Raw genomic sequence first — 19847 nt, forward strand, 5'->3', positions numbered from 1 at the left:
ACCATAGCCTTTTTGCACCTCACAGTATGATCCCAAAGGGAACAAAGGACTGGGGTATGTCCTGTTGTTTTCAACAGTACATCATTCCAGTACATTGGCAGTTCCAGTTAGCTCTATGATGATTCTATAGCATTTGTGCTTATCAATATAAAATGACCAGAAATTACTATTTTTCAAGGCAACACTTCTACCCTCCTTCACATCCTTTCTGTGCACTGACTGTAGCAGATCCAAAATCTGTTGATTCTCTTGCAGAAAATCTCCTATACTAACTTGGTTAGTCTGCTTCTTACTCTCTGTGTGAACACGCAAAGATTGGAAGCTAAAGAAGGGCTGATGAGAGTTTCAACAGACCTGGAGGTGAAAAGACTGATGATTCATCTTTGCCCAGTACTCCATTTAACAGACGAGCCTCTTATAGAGTGGCACAAAGAAGATGCTTCGAAGTGAAGCTTCAGCTGAAAGAAACAAAAGGAAAAAGTAGAACTGACTAAATGATGTAGGAGATACCTCAACAGAGAGATGGCCGTGTTAAGGACAAAGTACAAATTAAGGATACGCTGTTGGGGTTTTTTGGAATGCATGAGAAGTAATAAAAATGGCTTTATTGCTGGTGGCAATGTTGCTGATAATGCAAAAACAATTATATTTTCTGTATTCAGAGATAAAATGTACTTGCATCACATGAGAATGTTGAAATTACTTTCTAGTCCCTTTTCAAGTCAAAAGAAAGTTAAGCAAACACTGACCAGCTATAAATATTTTGAAATCAACAGATCTGAGCCTTTTACAGTAAGAAAATGTAAAAGAAAACCCCGAGTAAGGATGTTGCTAGTAGTTTCAACAAATCTTTATGTTCTCAGAAAAGTCTGGAAGATAAACTAAGTAATTTTATTTCCATACAAAATGGATAGTGATTGCATTATTTGGAGTCAGACCGTGAGACCATTCCAACATAAAAATTACTGTAAAAGTTGCAAAATAATTAACAGTAAATTGAATGCAAACTGAAAATAAGAAGTAATCAATGTGGTTTTTGGGAAAATAAACCTAACTTTTATTCCTGGATATTCTTTTACTGCCCAGAGTTGAAGTTCTGCCATGCAGAGAAAAGACAGAAGCATCAAAATCTTTCAAGATGAACTGACCACTCCTGACAAATAAGCTTTGACAGGAAAGCATTATCAGAGAGTTGTGGTCAGTGATGTTACAAAGGGCAAAACGCTATTAAAAGCTTTTGCTGTTGGTTTGGAATTAAATCTTAACTCAAGGCTGGCCAAGTTTGCAGAAGACAACATCTTGCAAGATGATAAACTGTGATAACATCATCAGTCACACAGACAAATCTGCATTACTGTGGTGGCACCACAGCATAATTCAACAAAGACAAATACCATCATATCTAGAGACATAGATCACATCCCAGGAATGAGAAGTTAGCTAACATGAGCACTCAGTATACGAAGTCCGGAAGATTTTACCTCTATTTACCTTCACTATAATGACATTCCATATCCCATCCCATCGCCCATATTTTAAGGAGGAGTCTGGAAAATAGAAGAAGGTAGAAAAAAGAAGCACAGAATTTGAATAACACATGCTTTAGCGAGAGTTCACACTCTCAATTTGTTTGACTCATCCAAAAGGAAGCGGGGAAGTGATTTGATTACCACGTCTAAGTACCTCCAAGAGGGGGAACTGCAGGATATTAAGGAGCTGTTTAACCCAGGAGAGAGAAACATAAAAAGAATCAATGGCTGGAAGCCACTGTCAGAGAAATTCAAATGAGAAGTGAGCCACATTCATGACCCTGCGAGGGATGAAACCTTGCAACAAACTGGCAAAGGAAAGCAGTTTGACTCTTCATGCCTTGAAACCAAGACTGGGTGTTTTTCTGAAAGGTGTGATTTAGCTGAACACAAGTTATGTTTCAGTCAAACAAATTACTGGGTTCAGTGCAGAGGTAACGGTAAAATTTAATGGCTTGTGATACGAGAGATCAGACTCAATGAATTAATACACACCCCCAGGCTAAGCTCTACTAATCGATGTATCAGTGGTTTATGCTGCCATCCACCACTACAGCATCTGAGCATTTTCATATTAAATCAATAGTGATAGCGAAATCCCTGGTTGGACTTCAGGACGCTTGTGGAACTTTAAGAAACAAAATTAAACAAGTATTTTTGAGGTTTTCTAGAGGAGGTCAGAAGTTCTGTACTTCCCCTTCTCATTACAGGCTGCATGTTGCTGCATTTCCTTTGTGCTTACATAAATTTTCAAAGTAGCGTTCTCAGTGTTTGTCAGAAATGGTCCTGCCAAATGCTTCTGTTTAAAAGATGTAGTTATGTTTGTGTCCTCAAATGCTCACAAATGTGCAGTGAAAAAACTTCAAATGATGTTTAGAATAACTGAGTCTTGATTTGATGATACTAATAAAAAAGAAGTTTGGGAGAAGTTTTACACACTGCCTATATGGATCAGTGATCTCAAAAGCCTTTACATCGCAATGGGCTATTTGTTGCTGTTACATTTTAGCCACAAGAGTTCTAAATAATGTGCATGCTCTGTTCTGCTCTGTAAGCTCTAAAATTTTGTTTGGGATTTCTGGAATCAGAAGTCCATTTTCTTTCTCTGTATATGCACAGGAAAGACAACTGCTGTTCTCCTCTGCGGTGGAATTGCCAGGTCACAGCCTGGTTGAGCTCCAGGCGAGAAGGCGTGGATAAATCAGGGAGCTCAGCTGCAAGCAATGCACCTGAGTCTGGAAAGAGTGGACCCAGGGTTCATCCCTCCTCACCCTCATTTAAGGGTTAGCAGCCAAGGGAGCTGTACCTCTCTGGATAGAGATTACTCTCCTCTTGAACCCTCACTGGAAGAGGTGAACTAGTGTTGCTTCTTTGTCATTCTCTATTGCTCCATAGCACTTGTATCTCAGTAAAAGGCGCTGCTATCACCTTCTTTAGCCCCACGCCCTCAGAGGCTGTCCAGAACCCACAAGAATAGGACAGAATCCATCACCCCACTGCGCACTGGCTCCACAGCACTTCTCTTTCGTTCAGGCAGTGTTCCAAAGCCCCACAGAGCCCATCCACCTCAGGCAAGCAGAACAGCTCAGGTCAACTCACTTTAATTGTACTGGCACCAGTGGTCACACTTTCTTCCTGAAACATGTCTCCAGTGAAGAGTCTCTATCCATAGAGAAAAATGAAGACAAAACAAATTTGGAAGTAGCTGATGTAACGTTAAAGGGAAAGCTAAGCTTATTCTCATAGATACAGCCAGGGAATATACAACACTGTTCAAAAGCTGCACTGAGTCACTAACACCACCTCATGCCCAGTTCCCAAGATCCAGAAAGAAAATTATGAGAACACAGGCTGACACTAAGTCACTAAACAGGCAGTGGGGGCAGGAGGCAGGCCAAGAGCAGCAAACAGGAAAGCTGATTGCTTGTGACAGGCAATAAACCCTGCAAAACGTCAAATTTCCTTACTAGAGTAATAAACCAGAGGACAAATACAGAGCGTAGCACCCTGACACTAGGTAACAAAAATAGGTTTCATTTCTTAAGTTTACATTTGTGATCCTGGCTCACCTTGAACAACATCAACTGTGGCATAAAAATTAAAAACAGTAAAATAAAACATAAGAGAACACTTGTAAATGACCAAATATGAGTGCAAGGAACTACTCAGAAACTTCACTGCCTCATGCATAAGTTTTACAGTGTCCAACAGGAACGTGGAGCATCCCCTAAGCATCAGCTGCTCAGTGAGATACAGTAGGTTAGCATTAACAGGTTAAGACATCAGCTTTAAATTTTCTAGTTTCAAATCAGGAGTTAAAACTGATTATATTGCTTTCATTTACTTGGAAGCCTGAAAAAACATGACCTAAATACTCATTAACTCAACCACAAAGGTTTGCATTTCAGGATAACTTCTACATCTATTTTTACATTTAAAGCAATTCAAATGAACATTAGAAATTGATTTAATGTGAACTGCTCTAGTAAAATATGTCCACACATGACTGCAGAACATTAAGATTCATAAGATATGGACATTAAAAAGAATTGAACCTGTTGTACCCAGATTATAATTCTGTGATATTAAAAGACCTAAAATAAAAATGAGGAGAAAGTGACCTTCCATCATATGAAAGGAATAGAAAATGCATTAAGCCATTCTAATAAATTGCCCATCTCAGATGTTTTAATATTTTTATTAATACAAAGTAGCTTTTTAGAAATTACTGTTTGATGACAGAAGAGGTGAGGGAGATGCAGGCACGTTGTGTTTGTATTCCATGACCTCACAAAAGCCTACAACACAAAACGGTCACAAGTGAAATGACAAACAAAATCAATAAATAATCTGTGGAAAACAGCACAGAGGGAAGAAGGGGGAATTTGAGATTATTGGCACAACAGGCAGCCATGAGTCACAGAGACTTCAACACTTTGGGAAAAAATGTGCCTGTATCCTACAAATCTGGCACTCTTAAAACAGCACCTGGAAAAACAAAATGATATCCAGAGAGATTAGAGACACACGTAAGTTTCCTTTTGAAAATGAGTTATGACACAACATCTACGTTTTTCTGTGCACGGGAAGAAATGCTGAAGTTGATAGTGACAGAAAGTCCAAACATCTTACATCTGTTCCAAGATGCCTGCTAAATATATCTGTATCTTCCCTTTCCTTCGTATTTGTACTACGCTACAAAAGAATGTACTTCATACTACTAAAGAAAAAGCCACACCCTCGTGTTACAGTTCTCAGCAACTTATTTTAATACAGAAAACAACCGGACCCGTTACAAGTTCTGTCCTTTCAGAAAGCAGTGAAGTGGGCAGGAAAACCCACTATGATCATCACATCAGATACCACAGCAGAGGAAGTGAACATGCTATTTTTTTGAAATAAATTATCCATTTAGAATAAATAATTGGAGACAAGTGGCCCATAAATAATTTACAATATACAAGTGTATACCACCTGTGTCAAAAACATTTTATGTAGTTAGACAAATATTGTTAAAACTGCTTGATAGTTGGAAATCTTTTAATTTGAAGCAGAAAGTAGACAATGAAAAAGAATTTAAGATAACTATGGAATAGAGGTTTTAGATATGTCCATATGTTTGGAGATCCCCTTATAAGCCTAATGTTTTCCAACATGTAAGATAGAAAATGGAAGATTGATTTTATCCCTTGGTTTCACGCCATGACAAATTCCATGACAAATACCACCACATCTGTAAATGGCAGTGTATAACCAGTCTTAGTTCTACCCTGTTTTCATTGCAAACAAAGGAGCCCAATCACATACAGGTATTTCACTGCACTATCTTTGCCTCACATACTCTGTTTCTAAACAATCCAAGTAGATCCTTCCTTTCTACTTGCAGTTATTTCTCCTTCTATGCTATCTAGGTAGGAAGTTTCATTTGGGTGGAGGAAAAGAAAGAAGACTGATTTCTCAGTCATCTGTTATGGAAATATCACAGACAGAAGTGTGGCAAGTTTGTGTGGTTGGAGCATATTTAGTACAGACATAATTTTGTTAGAAGTTTTAAAATGCTGATGCTTCTGTTTTCCAAACAGCACTTTGTAGAAGTTTATATATTGAACAAATTTGGGCCCAAGCCACCAAAAGGTAATTTCATATTGCTTAAAAATCCATTTAAAATCAGAAAATGGAAAAACATAAATTTTCCTGTATATCTCTTTTCTTAATCTTCCTAAATCTAAAGCAAAACCTTAACAACAATTTACAAGGGCTGGGTATTGAAGTCACCTTCCATCTGAGTTTTGGCAAAACTGGAAGCAACTCGAAAGATTTTTGTAAGGCTCATCAGCCTCATTAGCAGGCACAGGTACAAGGCTCCATCTATAAGGACACCTTAGTGCCATCTATATTACCACGTGTCTTTCATAGTACCTACAAAAAAAAAGACAGTTTCATACAAATGAGAACAAACCTTCAAATAAAATTATTCTCCCATGAGTCTGTGATCTCTTTAAAAAGAAATAACGGTACCATAATTTTGAAAAGAGAAATCAAGTATGACCAAATTACCTCGATTTAACCCAAACATGCATGCTTACATTTTTTCTACAAAAGTATTAATTGTAAATACTTTCTCTAGTAAAACAGGAAGAACAGCATTTCTGAAGTTCTATAATTTGACTGGCCCTATTTTACTGTTTACTTACTATGTCTGCAGAAAAAACAGTGTTTCTAAAACTAGACAGCAATAAAGACTTACAGGCTGGATACAGGTTTCTACATTTAAGGTGTATGTAACCTTACGAAGCAAGTACTGAAATGCTTCAGAATATAACTGGTTTCTGCCATAGTAATTAATTTTCCAGTCCCCTTAACTGCCTCTAAAGGTTTTACAATGCAGGTCATCTTCTGAAACTTAAGAAATAGGTGTGATAGAATTGAAATAAAATTGAAAAACAGCAAGTACTCTGGAGAGTTACTTAATGTAAGCTACTCAGCACTTCTGGTCTTTTTTGATGTTTTCTAGAGTGCTCACTTGTTATTTGGAAACAGAGTTGAGGGTGAGAGGCTTGAAAATTTATATTCTAAACATTTAAAGTGGACTATGGCATAACACAGTATATTCTGGTGTTTATAATATGCTAGATAAATGCTTCTTGAAATAAGCAAATAAGAATTTTTATTCTACAATTAGTTTCATTATTAACCTTTTGATTCTAATCCAACAAACTGAAATGTAATTGGAAGGGTTGCTGATAATGCTCACGTTATGTTTATTTTCCAAAATGGTTCACTGGTTTTCAAATAGCGCCCTTGCATGCACACACCATATTCCAAACAGTAATTTTCTCAAGACAAGCAGAAAAGAAACAAGCCAAGTGAAAGAATTTGTAAATATAGACGGTGTAAGTAAGAAAAAAAAAAACCACCCTGATGACAAATTGATATAAAATTTGTATTTATGTAAAAAAAATAATGTATTGCATACTGTTATATCAGTCAGTAACAGTATTCACCTTCACAGAGATTTCTAGATTCTCAGTCTTCAAAAGATTACACTTAACAAGGGAAACAAACAAATTACACGTGAGGCAGACTTTCTATTTGGCATTCCACAGATTTGCACCCTGAGCCAGCAGGGAGACAGGTGCAGAACACAAACTCTGCTTACAGTCGAGTGCGCTTCTGTGCTGCTAAAGCTTATGTGGATCTGCGATTCCAAACCAGTCTGCCTTTGTCAAAGAAAGAGCCACAAACATTAAGCTTCTAAAATGGAGTCAGAATGAAGGCGCAAGTCAGCAAGTAGATCCTCCAAGGTTCATCACACAGGAGCTTTTCTGGAATCCGAAAAACTCACTTCATAAAGGCTTCATCTCAGGTTACGAGTTCAATTCAAGTACACTTACAAATACATTTAATACCATGCATGTTTAAATAGTATTTTACCATAACATTAGAAGTCAATCATCTTTTCCTATGCTTTTCTCTTTTAACATTTGCCTTACATAAACATTAATTTTTTTCCATCAAGATACCTACAGAAAGCTTAATCCTTAACTGTTGTAAATCACTAACACCCTATTCAATATTCATATAATCATGCAGTCAAGGGTCTGGCTCAAAACTATTTTAAATCCATGTTATTTGAAAAAAAAAAAAAACAAAACAAAACATGGTAATAGGATATATTCTCTAAAGAAAACATCTAATATACAGTCTGATGAAACATCAGAACTTTTACCACAGCCCTTCAATTTTAGGTACTAAATACTCCATAATGATCATCATGTAACGATTCTTAGTAAGAAAACACAGAGCCAGCTATCCACCATCCACCTTTTTTTTTCCTACTTCCAAAACATCCTATAAAGCTGCAAAACATTTTTTTTTAAAAAGTATTCTATGAAAAATATCTTCATATTGTTGCAAAAATACAGAACCTCTCAATTCAACTATATCATCTAGACAAGAGGGCTCAACAATATTGAAACAAATTCTCAGTATCTACAGACAGAAAACTAGTATCTCATACTAGCTATTCATTTTTAAGAAAACTGTATTCATAGTGTGCAGTTTACATCAAAGATAAACACAGCAAGATTGTCAAAACAGTAACCCAACACGTATAAGAGATGAATATATAAAGGCACATACAGATTGTCAATGATTGTATTGTATTTCTTTGAAAACAGAGTATTTTCTGCACTTGTAAACAACTTTGTGATCACACCTTTAAAGTGAGGTTAGTGCTGCTGACTCAGTTATTGCTACATTCACAGTTTAAATGAATTTTAGACAATGAGGTACACTTCCAAATAGAGCCATTTTCATTTCTCCCTTGTTTGTTTCATCATCAGAGATAATTGAATTATGTAGACTAAACCCACTGACCATAGAAATCAATAGCATCTAAATCATCAGATCCAACAGTAGCAGTGATTAACCTTCAAAAGAGAAAAAGGTCACCCTTGCAGGAAAAAGGAGTTCCTGTTCTTCATTATGTGAATATTTTCTTCATTTTTATGTACGCTAGTAAACTTTTATCTGGGCACATTAAGAGCCAATTCAAGCCATACTGTTGCACTTTCTGACCAGTACATTAACTCAGTCTCTTGATTTAAGAGCTTGCAGTTTTAATCAACTTCCCTTTGATCTTCTGATAGACAAGTCTTTTATGCTTTTTTTCAGCTGCTTTATGAACACTTCGTACACTCTCCCACAGTATGTATGCACTGTTTTCTGTAGTTCCAGTTCTAGGGGCTGCAACAGTGAACGAACCAGATCATCTCCAAATGAATACTGTAAAGAGCATAACAAAGATTTAATGTCAGTAATACAAGATTGACATACATTACTACTCAGAGTTACTAAAGAATTTTATAGAAATGGCTTTGAGCATCATATTTGGTTTTATACACTAGTGAATGGTTTCGAGAAAATAATCACTGAACTACACAGTATGCTCAAACACTTTCAACAGTATGCCAAACAGGTGAATTTTTGCTTGTTTTTAAATAAGCAGATGAATATACCCCAAAGAAGCATATGGGAAATTTAAAGTTACATTTTTTAATGAAAAAATTACCAATTTTAAATGGTTTCTGCTTATTTCTTGACCAGTAACTTTCCTGAATGAAACACAACTTTAAGGAACTCAACTCTTTTCCATCTGTACAATAAAATAACAGCATGAGGAGTACGTAGGACTACTGAAAGCAGAAAGCTTCATTAAACTGAATGATGGTCAAGCACATACTGTGCTTAACATGGACATGAAATAAAGAAGTCATTAACTCTACATTGCAATATTGTTATAAACAAATGAAAAACTAAACAGTATTTCAAACTAACCTAATTTTGTTCACCTTATTACCACTGGATCAGCAGTGTTTCATACACTTTCTCTGACATATACATAAAGCAAATGGGAACGTAAATAAAAACAAGTAATTTTTTCTTCTGTTTTTGACAACACTCAAAGGAAACAAAGAAATTGTACCTTTATGGAAACACATTCACTTTCCCTGCAACGTATTCTCAGACCCCCAAAAGTACTTTTTCTCATTTTTATATCCATATGACAACACGTAATAAAGCACCATTAAAATATACTATTGATTTTTGAAGGTTATATGCATACAATAGCCTGCTACATTAAAATGTGCATCAGTGCTACATTTTACAGCACTTCAGTGAGCGCACCAATGCAGTGATAAATAGTTTATGAGATGACTTATTTGCAGAATGAAAAGAAGTCACTGTACTAAGCATTTAAGTGAACAGTAACATATTTATACCTTGAATCTCTAACAAAGTTCAAAACGCTGCATAAAAAGTATTGTCTATCCTCCAAATCTAGCTACCATCAAATGTTAAAACATTGCAGTAAGTATGTGCAAACTTTGGGAGGAAAAACATTTTTTCTTCTTCATTTTAAAACCTCCAGGAAAGTTAAACTTCAGTGGTCTCCATATGTCCATAAAGTTTACAAGATGTACTCACTAAGGGGATGGGAACAGTCTTTCAAATAAACACGATGCAGGTACAGGCAGTGTTTTAGAATCATAACCTAAATTCAGTCTGTACAATGTTAAAATCGATGTTAGTCACAAAATGAATACATTGGAAATCCATACAAACAGTAAACCCAAAATCAGTGAAATGTCTAAAATTTACTTCAAAGGGAAAGAAATTACACTGTTGCAATAAAGGCAAATTTTGCACAACTAAATGCTGAACACACTTACATTTTTTATTGCTTCATACACAGCCCTAAAAGTTGGTTGTTTATCATCATGGTAAACACCCCTGTTTCCATGAAGAATAAATATACCTTCTTCTTCAGCTTCCTTACAATTGCTTCCATAAATGCAGTGGTCAGGCCGATAATTCCATTGGCAAGGAAAGATATACAGACTTTCTGTGCAGAAAAAAAATAATAATAATTCGATTAAGTATCAAAATTGTTGCTGGGGACACATTCATATTTCTCATTTTACATTAATAGTGCTTCATGAATTTCTCTACAGTTGTTCTAAAACCTAACAACAAATCAAACTATAGGACATTTCAATTTTGCTTATCAATGAAAAGACTATTTCTTAGATAAGGAAAAGCAAACAACCATTAAAAAGTCTACTGAATTCTTTCAGCAGAGACAGGGAGGTGATTGTCCCTCTCTACTCGGCTCTTGTGAGGCCCCATCTGGAGTACTGTGTCCAGGTGTGGAGCCCTCAGTACAAGAAAGACATTGAGATTTTGGAAAGGGTCCAGAGGAGGGCGACTAAGATGATCAGGGGGCTGGAGCACCTCCCCTATGAGGACAGGCTGAGGGAGTTGGGCTTGTTCAGCCTGGAGAAGAGAAGGCTGCGGGGTGACCTCATTGCAGCCTATCAGTACCTGAAGGGAACCTACACCCACGAGGGGAGTAAACTCTTCAAAAGGGCTGACAACAGCAGGACTAGGGGAAATGGATCGAAGTTGAAGGAGGGAAGATTTAGGTTGGATGTTAGGGGGAAGTTCTATACAAGGAGAGTGGTTAGGCCCTGGAACGGGCTGCCCAGGGAGGTAGTGGATGCCCCGTCCTTGGATGTGTTTAAGGCCAGATTGGACGGGGTCCTGGGCAACCTGATCTGAATGTGTGTGTTTGGTGGCCCTGCTAGGCAGGGGGGTTGGAACTACATGATCCTTGAGGTCCCTTCCAACCCGGGTGATTCTGTGATTCTGTGTGAATTCTTCCACTGAAAGGTTTTCTAAATCATTTTTCTGGATTTCTGATCATACAAAACATCAGCTTTGTCACATTAGACTTAAAATCAATGTGGATTTACCTGGATTGTGAAAAAACATTATGTTCAACAGATCCTGATCACCCCACGTTATGTTCAACTTGTACTTCTTCAGCAGAGGCATAAGAATTTCTCCCCAGCGTAACCGGACTGCTGTCATATCATTCTATGAGACAGAACAAGGCTAAAGAGTCATCCATTCAGGTTAGCTATGCTAACAAAGAAGGAAATGCCCTATAGAATTGCAGCATTTGCTTCTCAAAGCCACAAATCTCAAATGGTTTGCACGTGTTTATGTATTTATTCCTATTGAAGAAATGACTGCACAGAGGGAAAACACAGCTAAACCACTTCCAATATACTTTATTTCTTATTATCTTATGATAAGCAAAATTATATGCATCTCCTACTCCTGCCTTGATGAGTTCTCAAGATTTCCTTTTAAAACGTCTTCTAAGAAATATCAAATTATTTTTTGTCTTATAGGTTTCTGTACAGCAGTAAATTCAATACAAAACCAGATTTCAATTGATGTGTGCCAAGTACACTGGCACTGCTGAAACTTCCACACTTCAAGCAATTTCTTGTTCTTTACCAAAAAACTGCGAGCATACATACATTTTATAGTTAACTTTAAAAATTTCAAAATGGATCAATATAAAATTATTTATTTAATATTCCCAAACACACACAGGCAGAAGGATATGCATAAAAAGTAATGCATAAAAAACATAGACATTCTTCAAAAGTTTTCCAAAGAATTTTCCTAGAGTTGAATCTTCTTTTTTTTTTTATTTTATATTATTTTTTAATTTTTTTTATTTCCACAGCAAAGGCACAACTTTTCCCTAGCAAAATGCAGCATGACTAAACCAATAGCTGTTACTTATTTCCCAAACTGTTGGTTAATTACAGTTCAGAAGATAAACTTCTAAAGCTTGGGTTAGGAGATGATGTTTAAAGTAAGCTGGCCTGTGCTGAACTTCACATTACCAAAAAGAGGTTACTACATGCAGCATAAAAGTCATATATATTCTAAAGCTATTTTCTTATCTTTATACCACATTTAAGCTCAAACAGAACAGAACAGGAACAAGGTTGCTCACTCTGTGCCTTCTATTTTAGTTCAGAGAGAGAGGATGCAATAACAAGACATCCTAAAGAGAGAAAATTCCAGAGCAAATATAGAATTAGCCCTTGATTCTTATTAACCAAGCTGAGAATTTTTTTAAAAATTGAACTTCAGCATTGTTTGGGATTTGTATCCAAAAACACCATGTTACAAAGCAGAAGAGATTACCTGGGGTACAATGTTCAGTTTTAGAACCACAGCATCAAAGGCTTTCCCCTACAAGCTTTCTTCTAAGAAACTAGAAAGCACCTACAGCAACAGTTTCTGTTTTAGTTTTTCTTCAAATCAAGTCAGCCATCAAATATGGAAAGCTTTTGGAACGCAAGATTAAAAAAAAAAAGATGAAATACAATCAATTTTCAGACAGAAATTAATAAAAAAAAAAAAAGATCTATAGTTTATATTATGTAAGAAGCCAAACTGAATGATACCATGGTCCCTTCTGGCCTTAAAAATTTATGACTATGGCTGCTTCCAAGTATTTGACAGGATCAGGCATAAGAAATGCACAAGAGAATTCTTCTCTAGCAAGAATAATAATTAGGCTCTGTGCAATGTGATTAAACAGAAGAAGATACAGCCTAAGCCTTCCAAAAAGCAAATCTATTAGACTGAAGCACCATGTATAAAGATTACTGCCTCACTTGGATTTTGCCATCCACAAAATATTGATCAAAGGTTTAAACTTGCACTCGATGCTAAGAACGGTGAGCTAATTTAATTCTTAATTTATTCTTAAATCTATTAATTCTTAATTCTAATTTAATATGTTAATCATAGCAAGAGAGTATAAAGAACTAAAAAATAAAAATAATTTTTAAAAGATTTAGAGCAACCCATAAATATATTACTTTAAATTGTCAAAACAATTAATTCATAGAATTTTCATTTAGCTTGCATAGTTATTTAATAATACTGAAATACAGAGTATATCCCAAGGAGATAAAAAGCAGGTAACAGCATACATCACATTGCCAGATGTCCAGAAGCAACAGCACTTGACAAATACTGCTATTAGATTTAAGAATTGGAAATTCTAATATTTCAATAACCTTTGCATAAATAAAGAAGTTACATATTAATTTATTAGCATGGATGTACAGTGAAGCCAGCGTAAGAATCACTGTGTAAGAAAAATTGCTTGCATTTCTTGAATTGAATTTTATAACATCGTTCTGCACAACTCCACTTGTAGTGAGGTCAGAGTGAGAAACAGAATCCTCGAGCTCAATCCAAACCAACACAAGAATTATTTTTCAAAAGTTACCCAGGTGAATATGAAAGAAGTAACCATCGTTATCATTAAAAGATTCTAAAATATAAACTACATTTCCAATATCCAAAAAATTACCAAGGAGGTTGAAAAGATGTAAGAAGCAGCATAGAAAACATTCTGTGGTATTTTAAAATGCCATCAAGCTGTTACAGACAAGTTCTACAAACCTTCCAGATCTCAGCTTTTTTGAATGGAACAAAACAATTACAAACTTTGAGTGGTCCTGTGTGAAGCCACAAACTGGGACTCCACGATCCTTGTGGGTCACTTCCAACTCAGAACATTCTCTGATTTCATGGTACTTACAAACAAAATATACCAAAGAGCACTAAGAAATTTTTTTGAGTATTTTGGAGTTAGATGCTTTGCTTTCATCAGCTTGGTCATGGCTGGTTCAGAAAGGCTCCCAGAGTACTTCTGTCTAACTAAAGCTGATGTCAGTAAAGCTGTCATACTCAGTCGGCAGCAACCTAGTATTAAACTTCCTCTTAATACTGCTAGGAGAACATAAAGTTGAGGAAACATACTCAAATCATACAGTATTACCTACAGAATCTGAAGCTGCAGATCCACAATCACTGACCAATTTATAATTTCATTAATGTCATATGAGAGGAATTTCTTCTGGTGGTTACATAACTCCATCCTGTTCTTGCCTCAAAACTGTAGTGCTTAACCCTTGAGGTTTCTTCATTATTATTATTAGTAGTAGTAGTAGTAGTAGCGACCTGATTTACTTCACCGAATCAGCAGAACATATTCTTTTCTCTATCAAATTTAATTGGTTCATGGAAGGATCCAACAAACAACAGAGGTTAGGACAAAGCAATCAAGAAAAGAAGCAAAAACCTACTGAAAAGAGCTTACTATGTTTCTCAGAACTACAGCCTCAAGCCATACAGAGTGGTCACAGAAATTGTGTTCAGGTTTTATAAATTCTCTGCTGTTTGTTTAAAGCATACCCATGAACCTTGCCCTTCTATACACTATCTAGAGTTACTTTGCTTGAGGCTTGTTTGATTTTGTACGTTTGTTCGTTTCTGTGGGTGATTATGTCTCAAGCATTATATATAACATTAAGTATAGCAATGCCTAAGTCTCCTTATGTATTTGAAAAAGATCACTACTCTCTTTTCATGTAGCCTCACTTGTCTAGGACTTTCTGTTAAAGCACCACATTGCTATGTTATTGGCTACGTCCCTTCCAGTTTATAAGTGTCTGTGTCTATAGAATGGTTCATTTGGAAGGGAATTTCAATGATCATTCCATCCCTCTAGTAAATCAACAGCACCTCCCTGTTCAGTATCATTAGCAAACCTGCTACAAATGTATTCCACTTCTGCATCCAGATCACTGATAAAAATGTTGCACAAAACTGATCCTCGAGAACATCACTAGTGAACACCCGACAGCCAGATGAAAACCCATTTACCACAGCCTTTTGAGCTCTGCCATTCTGACATTTTATCACCCAGTGCAGCACTAACTCTTCATCTCACAGTTGAACAGAAGATGCTTTGCCCAAAAGATGCTGTGGGGACAGTATCAAAGCCTTACTGAATTCCAGAAAGATTACATTCACCAAGCATATACAAATGTACCTCCTAAATATTCTTGCACATTTTACATTCCCATTTTCAACTTCTGCTTTGCAAAGAAAATGACAGACAGGCACTGTCCATATAGAGTTTCTTTACCAGTTTGAGCCTTATCTTTGGCTATGCAATGTAAAATAATCACACTACATTCATGTGTATGCACGTGCATATAAGCAGTGCATTTGTTTTTACTGTATGCATGCACACAGTCTCATAAAACGCACAAAAAAGAAATAAGAAAGTAGAACTAGGAACTATTAGACACCATAGGCAAATAGCTAGGATGCTTTTCTAAAATGAATAGAGAGCTCTAAGAAGGCTGAGTTTAGAATAACTAAGATAACTAAGTGAATAAAAGATAACTTAATTCTGGACTGAGACATTAAGCTACATCTTTTCTTCTACCTGGGTGAGCAGAAAATAGCAGAAAATGTTCTAGTACCGCTGGCTAATGTCCAGTTCTTTTTTTATTATTCATTTTCTGGTTTTTTATAACTTTCACAAATCAAGCAAGAATCTTAAAGGTCTCAAGCAACAAAGTCTTCAATTTTATTCCAAAGAAACTACAATAAAGAAAGCCACATACTCAAATCTATCATATTGGAGGGATATCCTGACCCAGAACTTCCACTCTTCAGATGTGAAAGAAGTCTAACGCAGATTTTTGAAGACATAAAGCTTCCAAAATATTATGTCTACTTAAGGTCTTTGTTGATTCTCCTGAATGAATATAAACAAATGTTGACCACCCTATAAGAAAATGAAGCATTTTCTATTTCTGACGTTACTTAACTAGAGTAGGTAAGAAATGAGACACAACATGGGTCGGTACTTGCAAGGTTCAGAAGCAAGAAATTCTAGAATGGCGTGGATTGGAAGGGACCTTCACAATCACTGCTTCTCACCTCCTGTCCTAGGCAAGGTTATCAACCACCAGTGCAGGTTTCCCGGGGCCCCATCCAACCCGGCCTTGAGTGCCTCCAGGGATGGGGCATCCACAGCTTCTCCTGGAAATCTGTTCTGGTGCCTCACCACTCTGTGGAAAAAAAATCCCCCCTAGCATCTAACCTAAATCTCTCCTCTTTAGAATCGTTCCCCTTGTTCTACTGCTATCTGACCACGCAAAAAAGCTGGCCTGCCTTCCATTCACAAACTCCTTTTAAGTACTGGAAGGCCACAATGAGCTTTACCTTAGAGCCTTCTCCAGGCTGAACGAGCCCAGCTCCCCCAACCTTTCTTTCACAGGAGAGGTGCTCCAGCTCTCTGATCACCTTCATGGCCCACCTCTGGACCCACTCCAACAGTGCCACATTTTCCTTGTGCTGGGGGCCGCTGGCCTGCATGCTGTACTCCAGATAGAACCTCACAAGGGCAGAGCGGAGTGGGACAATCACCTCCCTCTCCATGCTGGCCACCCCTCTTTTGATGCTGCCCTGGGTACAGATTGCTCTCTGAGCTGCTGCACACACCGTTGGCTCATGTCCAGTTTTTCATCCACCAGACCCCATAAGTCCTTCTCTGCAGGGCTGCTCTCACAGAGTTCTCCCAGTCTGTGCTCATATCTAGGATTGCCTCAATCCAAATGCAACACCTTACACTTGCATATGCTGTTGCTGCTGGCCAGGGATATTAGTACAGACCTTACCCCTGAATTTAGTTTCCCTCTCTTCTAAAGGTTCAAGACTAGAAGCTCCTTTACTATCAGTATCAAGTGAAGCCATACACTCAGGCCTACTGTGTATAGTCTCAACTCCACTAAATTCTTTTCAAAGTTTTGCTGCACAGCCTACTATTTTTCAGATCAAGCAATTCTCCTTACAAGACATTCAAGGTACCTGAAGATGAAAACAGATCTATTAAGAACAGCAGCGTCTGTAAGAAAGCCTCTGCATCTCAAGGCTCTGTGATACACCACAAGCTTGTGGCACCACACTGTACATAGTAGGGGAACATAATCTTAATAATCTCAGATCTGAACGCTCTCTATGCCAAGATCTCAATCATCAATTTCTCTGTAAGAGAAACTCATTTTCTGCTCAGATGTTTCCCAGGCTTCACTGCCATTGACAAGAAAAGAAAATGACTGAGCACTGTAATACTAGGTTTCAGATGCAGCTTTCTCTCTAGATAACTTCAAACCATTCCTACTGGGCTAAGCATGCCTACACCAAGTCTGATACCACAAGACACTTCTCCAGTGTGCTCAACAGGAGGTAGCACTAAGTCAGCAGCATAGGTTAGAAATCATGAGGCAGTGTTCCTCCTGAAACAATTATGAAAAAAGCCTGCCAGTACCAACAAATATCCACTGATATATAAGTTGGCCATTAGCAGTGAAGTCTGAAGTGAAGTCTTAGCAAGTCAGCCACTTTGGAGAGAGTAGCTATCCTTACAAATTCACAGCTTGAACAAATAGCAAATACACTTTCAGGCATGTATAACAGAGGTAAAACACCTGGAATGAATATCAACAGATATTCATTTTTTTTATACAAGAATCTGAATGATACAGACAACATTCTAAACCAAAGAAGGCATATCAAAATACTCCTACTGAGCAATAAAATCTGTGTATGTTACATCATGCATTCAAGAATTAGATCTGTTTCTTGCTCAAGACAATCAGACTCAAAAAAAAAAGAGTGAGAAAAGTAGGGGAAAGAAAGACATAGAAATGGAAGATAAAAGAATTAATGCAAGAAACAAGTTCTCAGCAACCATGTTAAAACCTGCATACTGAAAAGTTACAGAAAACACCTCTATTTTCCTCTTACTTCTGTATTGAGCAAGAGGTACAGTAGCTAGAGTTACACCACAGGAAAGTTACAGCTATGTTACAGCTACATATTACACCTACTGTTAACTTCATACTTGAACTAAACTGTTCTTTATTTTTCTTATATTCTCAGTATTTTCAAAACCAAAAGGCATTAAAAGCACTTTACGATGGAAGCTAAATATTTCTTAAATTGGAGATGGGGAAAAAAGTAATAACCGTAGCAAATGTGCAGCATCAGAATGTCTGAATGGCCAAAGGTGCCAGGCTGAAGGTGTTCCACACCTTCCTGTGTCAGTTGCATATTCTGGTCTCCTAATGGAGGCATGGGTTCGAATCCCACTTCTGACATCACTTTTAGCTAGCAATAGGACGAGAGGGAACAGCCTCAAGTTGTGCCATGGGATGTTCAGGCTGAATATTAGGAAAAGCTCCTACAGAGTAGTCAGGACTGGAATGGGCTGCCCAGGGTTGAGTCATTATACCTCGAGTGTTCAAGAAACTTGTAGATGTGGTACCAAGGAAAATGATTTAGTGGGCAACATTGATGATAGGTGAATGGTTGGACTAAAGCAGCCTGTGGACCACACTCAGCCTGGCACAGCTCATAATGCGGCCCGCCCCCAGTGGTGGCTCTTCCCTCCTGAGTGGCTAGGTGCACACCCATCACTCACAACACCCAAACACTGTGTGATATCAGCACTGTCTAGGCTGAAAGCAGGGCACAGGGAAGGAGCAGTGCAGTGCTAACTCAAGTTATGGCAAACTGTCTATATTTTGATACATTGGCTAAACACAGTCCTGTGAACAGCAAAAAATACCAAGTAGCTGTGCTTTCAGTTTTTATAAAGGAATTTGAGAATAGGTTTCAAGGTCACAAAAAAAAAAAATCATCAATTTATGCTTGCAACACCATTTTCAGTCGACATAAATCTGCAAATTTTCAAACTGAATGTATAAATATTCAACTCCAAAATTTGATCATGTCTCTTTACTAGACTTTTATAAGACCTCTCTTAACAAAAAAATATCCTTCTGTTCAAGACACATCTTACTCATGTCATCACTTTTGGCAGTAGGTACGTTTGTGAACAAATGTTTTCAAGGATGAAGACAGGAAAAGTAAAACCTCATAAAATATCTCCAATGAGCACTTTGAGAACTCAGTAAAAATTGCAACCACTGCCATCAAATCAGAAGGTAATGCATTAGTTTAACAAAAACACGGTCAAATATTGCAGCAGTTTTATGTTTTTGTAGCTCTATATATTTTACAACAGTTGCTCTAAAAGTAATGCCTCATATTCTATTCTGTTGGCCCACAACATCACAGGCAGATGTTGGTGGTGCAGCAGTAAAGGTTGAACCTTCCTGCCAATATCCCATTACATTTTGTTGCCATGAGACAGACAGCAGCAGAGGAGCAGTCTGATCAAATGGTGTCTGACATGGATGTACATATGAAACAAAGGTGTGTCATTTAATTCCTCCATGAAAAAAAAAAAAAAAAGTGTCTGTTGACATTCATTAACACTTGCTGAACATTTTTGGAGACCAAACAGCGAATGTGAGCACAGTGGTGCATTTTAGCAGTGGTGACAGTGCCAGTGGGTCTCTTCCACTGGTGCAGGCTTTGATGAGCATGGTATGCAGCTTCTTGCTCATCGCTGGTGAAAATGCATAGCTAAGGGTGTTATAAAATACTGCTCTGTTGCTGAGCATTTGCTCTATCAAGCAGAGTTATTGTACTCACTGTATC

The 19847-nt window shown here is 37.3% G+C and overlaps 1 protein-coding gene across 2 annotated transcripts in view; it reads right to left on the bottom strand.

Annotated features, from left to right (window-relative positions):
- Positions 1-6951: 6951 nt before the first annotated feature.
- The window catches only part of GXYLT1 (glucoside xylosyltransferase 1), a 33338-nt gene continuing 20442 nt past the window's right edge, over positions 6952-19847 (bottom strand). For both annotated transcript variants that reach the window (XM_042815957.1, XM_042815958.1), the window contains exons 6-8: positions 11348-11471; positions 10265-10437; positions 6952-8816 (exon numbers count right to left, since the gene is read on the bottom strand). In XM_042815957.1, the coding sequence (XP_042671891.1) occupies positions 8655-8816; positions 10265-10437; positions 11348-11471 (459 nt within the window). In that variant the 3' untranslated portion in view covers positions 6952-8654. The remainder of the gene's footprint in view (positions 8817-10264; positions 10438-11347; positions 11472-19847) is intronic.

Source organism: Centrocercus urophasianus, unplaced genomic scaffold, assembly GCF_019232065.1.
Source record: "Centrocercus urophasianus isolate 14NV4802_14NV808 unplaced genomic scaffold, USGS_Curo_1.0 seq_15, whole genome shotgun sequence".
Lineage (NCBI taxonomy): Eukaryota > Metazoa > Chordata > Aves > Galliformes > Phasianidae > Centrocercus > Centrocercus urophasianus.